The 8,109-nt window shown below is 41.4% G+C and overlaps 1 protein-coding gene across 1 annotated transcript in view; it reads left to right on the top strand.

Moving 5' to 3' along the window:
* The window catches only part of TXLNG (taxilin gamma), a 44,930-nt gene that overhangs the window by 29,557 nt on the left and 7,264 nt on the right, over positions 1-8,109 (top strand). The window contains exons 5-7 of the mRNA XM_025046609.1: positions 714-908; positions 2,850-2,969; positions 4,406-4,480. Of these exons, the coding sequence (XP_024902377.1) occupies positions 714-908; positions 2,850-2,969; positions 4,406-4,480 (390 nt within the window). The remainder of the gene's footprint in view (positions 1-713; positions 909-2,849; positions 2,970-4,405; positions 4,481-8,109) is intronic.

Below are 8,109 nucleotides of genomic sequence, written 5' to 3'. Positions count from 1 at the left end.
TGGGCCGTTTCGGTTTGATTCTGACTGCTGTGATGTCCTCAGAATCCCCCACCGGCAAAGCGCCGGGTCCTGGAACATAGGAGCACTCAGGAAACGGGTTGTCATCTGATGCGAGAGCCCATTGTTTTTTCTTTGCCTTTGAACCCTTGGATTTAGGTGTTGAAGTAGTATTTTTTCCCCATAGCAAATCAATACTTTTGACTGGACTGATGACTGTTTAGATGCGTCACAATCTTTTAACATCTGTATGCTAGCAAGAGTTGGAAGTAGGCTTTTTAACATACAGATTCCACTTGTCTCCTTGTCCTCCAGGAAGTAGAAGGTGCGACCCAGCAAGTAAGTTGCAAGAAGGGATCTCTCCCTTGAGGCTGACTTAAGATGCTGCCTCGTGGCACCAGCCAGGAGGGTATTTGGAAACATAGGTGGAGGGGCTGGCTGCGCGGACAAGCTCCTGCCTTTCACAGAACTGAATTTAGATGGTCACATAGCACTTATTTTACCGCAGGGCAGTTTGCGTCTCTGATTTTTCTATCTGCTGAGGAAAAGCTGCTTGCTTTTAAATGAGAGCCTTCTGGTCATAAACAAAGGGAAATAATTATAGTTTAGAAGCAACACTTCAGGGCAGCAGTAAATGAACCCACACAGCAGCAGCTGCTTTTGGGAGCATCTTATCCATAGGTCTATACCATTAACAAATTATTTTCCATAATAAGGAAGAAAATATGCAGCAGGCACGAGAGGAGGAAGAAAGACGTAAAGAAGCAACTGCCCACTTCCAGATTACTTTAAATGAAATCCAGTCACAGCTGGAACAGCATGACGTGCACAATGCCAAACTCCGCCAGGAAAACATCGAACTGGGAGAGAAGCTGAAGAAGCTCATTGAGCAGTACGCACTGAGGGAGGAGGTAAAGGCGTTTTGCTTCTGCAGCTTCTTCTTATTAGCTAGAACTTTTCACCATTCACTACTAAAGAAGTAAAACTATCATCACAGAGTGTTTTAGAACCTCTGTATGTGCGTTGTGGGAAGCGGGCATTTATTAGGAAAGGCTGGGCCACCACGCGAACAGAAGTCTGCTCTGTTCAGACCGTCACTCGACGGCACAGGAGTCAGTGGATTTGGGTACATGAGGCAATTCCTTGGACACATGTTAAGTACTGCTTGTCTTCCATGTGATACTGGAAGATTGTGATTTTAGCATCCAGATTTTTTTCTACTTATCTAGACTAATAACATTTGGCCGCAGAACACCCCATCTCTCAGACTCCTGTGATAATCTGTACAGTCGACACCACCATTGCATGACACCTATATTTCAGATTTTTTTTTTTTATATGGGGGTTTTATACTGTTTGGGAAAAAATACATACCTATTTCTAAACCTTCATACATATACCCATTGAAGTAAAAAGTTTACTTAGAAGGATCCATGGCTGCTGATCTTGGTCATTGGCCTCCAACCAAGACTTTTAAGACTGTGGCATCTTCTGCTGGTTACTTTATCCAGTTTTCAAGACAAAGTTTATATTAATTTGGAGTTTTACATACAACCCTTCAAAAACTGTTTTTGAAATGATTTTGTTTTTATCACTCGTCTGCCTTTTGCCTTTTAAAATTTTTTTTATAATGGAAAATTGCAAACTTAAAAGAGAGAGTATATCACCTGGCTTCAGCAGAAGAAACCATAATTTCAGCTATATTCCTGTTACCTTCCCCTGGGTTCTTTTGAAGCAAATCCAAGGTGTCATATTATTCCACTCATAGATATTTGAGGACATACCTCAAAAAGATATGGATTATTTTTTAAGCATACCCCCAATATCATTTTCACACCTAAAACATTAACAGTAACTATTTAATATTAAATACCTGGTCGTTCCGTCCAGCCCCCTTTTTTAAAAGAGCTTTTTGGCTCACAATTGCAATAGTCTACCCTCCCACCGGTTGACGTGTCTCGGGTCTCTAACGTAAAGATTTCCTTTTCTTTCTCTTATTTAATTCTTACAGTGTATTTATTGAAGAAACTGTTCTAGAGAATAAACTTTCTATTAGATTATAAAGCCCTCAGTTTCGTTACAATTATTCTTTTAGTTTTGTGGTTTAATATGATAGTCCGTCACATCACAGATGTGGAAAATTTGAAAATTGTACGTTTAGATCACATTATTTGTCTTATTTTATGGGATGTTCTCTCTTTGGTCAGGAAGAGTTACTCTTTCTGCATCTGAGAAGGGATGTTCTGATGACTATTGTTTATAAATAACCGCTTAACAATTCCATTTGGGAATAATACCAGCCTTTTACCAAATGTCTGCTGCATGCCCGGTACCCACGCCTTACCTAGTGTAACCACCACATGGGCTTTTATAGCTCCAAGTGTGGGTGCCATCATCCCCCCAGAGGTGGGAGAACTGGGCAGTTCAGCAAGGGGGGAATTGGCCTAGAGCCGTTCCCGCCATCACAGCATGCTGCCTCCAGTTGAGACATTTGGGGAAAAAAATGTCCAGGAATGCTGTGTGGTGTGCAGGTTAACAGTTTGAGCTCCTTATCCATGTCTTTTATCTTGATAACAGTTTGAGCCTCCTTGTCATTGTCGGGCAGAAATAGGAAGTGCAAGCCTGGCTGCCGAGGCGCTTGACAGCCGCCTCCGAAAGGGATGGGGGAGGGCACAGGCTGTAGGGGAGGGCTCTGCTCCCCGGACGCGGGACTGTGACCCACTGTTATTGGCTCTGGTGGCATTAGCGGGAAAAGCAGGGTAAGAGGCAATGCGTTGTAACCCCTGTTACGTTTCCTCGACACTGTGTTCCTTTTTTTGTTAAGTGATAGAAGAAATTTGACTTTTCCCTAGCATATTGATAAAGTGTTCAAGCATAAGGAACTGCAACAGCAGCTCGTGGATGCCAAACTGCAGCAGACGACACAGCTGATAAAAGAAGCTGATGAAAAGCATCAGAGAGAGAGAGAGTTTGTAAGTTCTGTCTCTTAAGGAAATTATTGCCCAACTGTAATCAAAGCCATTTAAAGACATGTAAACTTATTCTACATTTAATGTAGCACCTGTATCGTGATAATTTGTTTTTTGCTCTAGATCGAGACGGGCGCGTGTGTGTTAGAAAGCATTCGGCTTTTTATTTCTATCAGATTTTTTGTATAGAAGATACACTGGCGAGATTAGACCACTGGACTTTTCTGTGCTTAGCATGTTTATTTCACTTTTTAGGTAACAGTCACCAGGTTCAAGAGTTATACCAGCAATTAGCACATTAAATTTGGCAGTTCAGTTTAATATCAAGCTTATTACCAAACACGGGTCTCGTATAATACATTTTGTTTTCAAACAAGTATCTTGAAACTAGGGCAACTATTTATTTACTCATATAATTTTCTGATAATACTTTACCAGAATTTTTTTATGCCCTAATCATTTAGCATTGTTCTCAGAGTGTATGCTGAGATTTGCCTGTCTATAATTGTGAATATAGTAGAATCTCATTGGGTATTTAACACATGCAAATTCAACTATATGTGCTTAACGCTCCCAAAATAATAAAAATGGAAGTGGTTATGATAATGAAAACTGTGCCAGCCAGCTTTCCCTCACAGAGCCTAGGCCCCAAGGTGAGCCTGACGTGACCGTCATGCGAGTGCCCCCAAGGTTAAGAGACACACACTGGTCACACAGCGTGGTTCTGCTGTGTAACTGACAGTGCTGTCTCGTGGTGCATAATTGTCTTTTCCAGAGTTGGAATGTAAATTTCATGCACACACACGCGCGCGCTCACATTACACGTAGATTCTGGTTTGTTTAAGGACTTCTTGAGGCTTATTCGGACTCTGCGTGACACTTTACTTCAGGGACCCAATCCCACAGCTGTGTAATGTCACTGTATTGTTTTCTTGAAAAACCCAAGTATATAAACTAAAGCTCCCATCTCCCTCTCCTCTGCTTTTTAAAAAGTGATCAGAAACCAGATCTCTGGTTTCATTGCTTCGCTCCTTACCCTTTCACCCTGCCTCATCTTGCCTCTGTGGAGTAGAGGGGCTTTCGGAGTCACCCAGAGACTGTCAAGATTCCTAGCCATGTTTTCTGCTAATACTAGACTTCTAATTATTTCCACCTAAAACAAGAGTTTAACCTGGAGTTTTATAAACCTATTATTAGGCTTCCAGGGTACTTTTTCTAAGCTATAAGATTATTCCTACATTCCTAAGTGTTCACAAGTGGAACAGGTCGAAGATACAGGTAACTGGCACTTGATATAACAGTATTTCACCTCCAGACCGGTGGCTCTGCTAAAATAATGGGTGGAAGTAACGATTAAGCTAACTTTAATCTGATCATTTGACAGTTTTCGTCATATTTATAATTGTGATTAGTGTTTTGCCATCATGTTTGTTTTCTAGTTGTTAAAAGAAGCAACAGAATCAAGGCACAAATACGAACAAATGAAACAGCAAGAAGTACAACTAAAACAGCAGGTAACTTGATAGCAGGGGATAGTGGAGTTCGTACGAAAATGTGTGGTTCATTTGATCTATACTTTGAATCTCCCCTAAGATGGTTTTGGTTGCTCCCGGCCAGAACTGAGAATAGCTCGCTCGTCCCTCCTCTTGGAGTTTTCCTCTCCTTGTGGGGTGACCAGCTTATCCCTTTAGCCCAGGATTTTCCTGGCGTTAGCACTCCAAAGCACTGTGTCCCAGGAAACATTTAGATCTCAGGCAGACAGGGACGATTGGTCGCGCTACCTGCAGTGTCCCCTTTCCAATATCCCAGCTATTTCCTCTATCTCAGTCTGTTCCCATGTGTGTCAGCTAATTTCCAACTAAGGAAAAACTGATAAATCTGCAGATTTTAATTCTTTCGTATTAAGCGGAACCGTATGAAATTGCTGGTACTTGACTATTTGACCTACAAAATGGCAGTGTCGTGTAGTTTAACTTAATATCTTTGAAAGTTTGTGCTCTGAGAACATAACCTGTTTTAAAAACTGCCTGTTGGTCACATAGTTCCACTTTCCCGTAGAGCTGTGGAGGTGGTGTTTTTTAATGGGGGCCTTCCCGACTTTTCTTTCTTTCTTTTTTTTTTTTCAAGTGTATGATACAGTATTAACCATGGATAACTGGAAGTTTGTACCCTGTGATCAACATCTCTCCATTTTTTCCACCCCTTGTCTCTGGCAGCCTTCATTCTACTCTCTGTCTCTGAGTTTGACGTTTTAAAATTACACATATGAAAGAATACAGTATTTGTCTTTCTCTGTCTGACTTAATTCACTGAGCATATGACCTAAAGGTCCATCCATGTTGTCACAGTGACAAGATTTCCCTCTTTTTTTTTATGGCTAGATAATAGTCCATTGTGTATATATACCACATTTTCTTCATTCATCTGTCAGTGGACACTTGGGTGGTTTTCTTATTGTGGTTATTGTGAATAGTGCTGCAGTGAACACGGAAGTACAGGTAATCTCTTTAAGATAGTGATTTCATCTCTTTCAGATACATACCCAGGAGTGGGATTGCTGGGTCATATGCTAGTCATATGCTAGTTCTATTGTTAATGTTTTGAGGAACCTCCATACTGGTTTTCATAGTGGCTGCACCGGGTTACATTTCCACCAGCAGTATATGAGGATTCCCTTTTCTCCACATCCTTGCCATCATGTGTTCTTGTTTTTTTTTGCTAACAGCCATTCTGACAGGTGTGAGATGATTTCTCACTGTGATTTCGATTTGCATTTCCCTGCTAATTAGTGATGTCGAGTACGTTTTCATCTACCTGTTGGTCATTTGTGTATCTTTTTATGGAAAAACGTCCATTCAAGTCCTCTGCCCATTTTTAAGAATTTGGATTGTTTGTTTTTTTGCTGCTGAGCTGTGCGAGTTCCTCGATGCAGATATTTTGTCCCATTCCATAGGTTGCCTTTTCACTTCCTTGTTTCTTTTGCTTGGGCAGAAGCTTTTTAGTTCGATATGACTGTACTTGATTTTTGCTTTTGCTGCTGGTGTTTTTGGTGTCACCCCAGAAAATCATTGCCAAGACCACTGTCAGGGAGCTTTTTACCTATGTTTTCTTCTAGAAGTTTTATAGTTTCAGCTCTTAATGTTTAAGTCCTTAATCCATTTCAAGTAAATTTTTATGAGTAGTGTAAGATAGGGGTCCAATTTCATTCTTCTGCTTGTAGTCCATTTTCCCCAGCACCATTTATTGAAGAGGCAGTTCTTTCCCCATTGAGTATTTTTGGCTCCCTCGTTTAAATATTAGTTGACCATATTTGTGTAGGTTTATTTCTTGGCTCTCAATTCTGTTCCACTGATGTGTGTCTCTGTTTTTATGCCAGTAGTATACTGTTTTTGATTACTTTAGCTTTGTAGTATATTTCGAAATCAGAGAGCATAAATGCCTCCAGCTTTGTTCTTTTTCAAGATTGCTTTGTCTATCCGGATTCTATTGTGGTTCCGTACAAATTTTAAGGTTTTTTTTTTCTATTTCTGTGAAAAATGTTGCTGGAATTTTGATAGGGATTGCACTGAATATATAGATGGCTTTGGGGAGTGTGGACATTCTAATAGTAACTTCCGATACATGGACACAAGATACCACTTATTTGTGTCTTCACTCTCTTCATCAGTGCCTCATAGTTTTCAGTATATAGATCTTTCAGATTTTTTGGTCAAATTTATTCCTAAGTATTTTGATGCTATTATAAATAGGGTTGTTTTCTTTAATTCTTTTCCAGACATTTCACTGTTAGCATATAGAAATGTAACTGATTTCTGTATGTTGATTTTGTATCCTGAAACAACTGAATTTGTTCTAACCATGTTTTGGTGGCATCTTTGAACTTTCTGTAAGATTATGTCATTAGCAAACAGATCATTTTACTTCTTCCTTTCTGATTTTGGGTGCCTTTTATTTCTTTTTCTTGCCTAATTCCAGTACTGTGTTGAATAGCAGTGGTGACACTGGGTACCCTTGCCTTGTTCCTGATCTTATGGACAGGGGAAATGAGGCGCGTGCACCTCCAATTCACCCTCTTTCAGTTAACTAGATTGCATTGTATCGATAAAAGTATTGATCATGTAAAAAATTTATTATATGATCAGTTTAAGGACTCTAAATTAGTTCTAAAATGCACCGTCACCTTGAGGTTGGCCTGGACCTTTGTGAGTACCTCTTTGGAGTGCATTTCATCTCTGGGCACATTTTACATGGCGGCGATACTTATTTCCACAAAGCTAGCGTGACTTAAGAGTGAACATCCAAGAAGTCTTTTGAATTTTCCACAATAAGTTATGATCATGCCAGAATGCTTCTAGGAGGTTCGAACCCCTCATTAGCCCTATAAATTCAGTTGTCCATAAAAATGGAGAAGAGAATCTATGGGGAAAAGGTTTAAAAAGTTTATACATGGCCTCGGAAGATGGAAAATGGACTTGAATGCTGGTGTCACTGCCAACACTCTAGTGCAAGGAAGCAGAGGGTTCGGTGTCTGACCTGCGTCACCCTGGGTCATGTTATGCAATCGTTTGTTTGTTGTCTTTGCTGCACCTCTTCCTTTTCCCAGTCCCTAAACACGGCTGTCCTTCCCAAGAGTCAGTCTCACTCTGTGCTCTTACCACGGCAGGTGCCAGCATTTGATGATGGCCTTCCAGTCTTGGTGTGTCTTGGCTCAGCGCTTTGTAATCCAGCTATATAGGTCCCGCCGTGGTGCTGGTTCCCACCCACCGACTGCCCAGTACGGGCCAGCAGTGGATTCCCCAAAGGGACAGTGAGATGTTCCATCTTCAGTGAAAAGAGCCCCTGCGAAAGCTGCCGTAACGTCTCGTCACCCTCACGCGCCAGAGCTGCCCCCCTATCCTTTCTGAGCACCGCTATCGTTCCCACCCCCAGGCCAGCAGCCTTAAAGGCACCGTCAGAGTGTGCCCCTTTACAGACTGCTCATGCGTCCTCGGCACCCTCTGTAGTTTGCACCCGAGGTTTCGTTCGTCCTCACCCTTACCTTTCCGCAGGCATGCTTTGGCCATTTTACAGCCACCTTGTCTAGCCTGTTGTCGCTTTCAGTCTCCTTCTCCCTCCCACGTACAGAAGTTTGCTTCTCAGTGCT

This window comes from Pteropus alecto, unplaced genomic scaffold, assembly GCF_000325575.1.
Source record: "Pteropus alecto unplaced genomic scaffold, ASM32557v1 scaffold23, whole genome shotgun sequence".
Taxonomy (NCBI): Eukaryota; Metazoa; Chordata; class Mammalia; order Chiroptera; family Pteropodidae; genus Pteropus; species Pteropus alecto.
The sequence above is the reverse complement of the archived record's forward strand: the minus strand, read 5'-3'. Positions and strand labels throughout refer to the sequence as shown.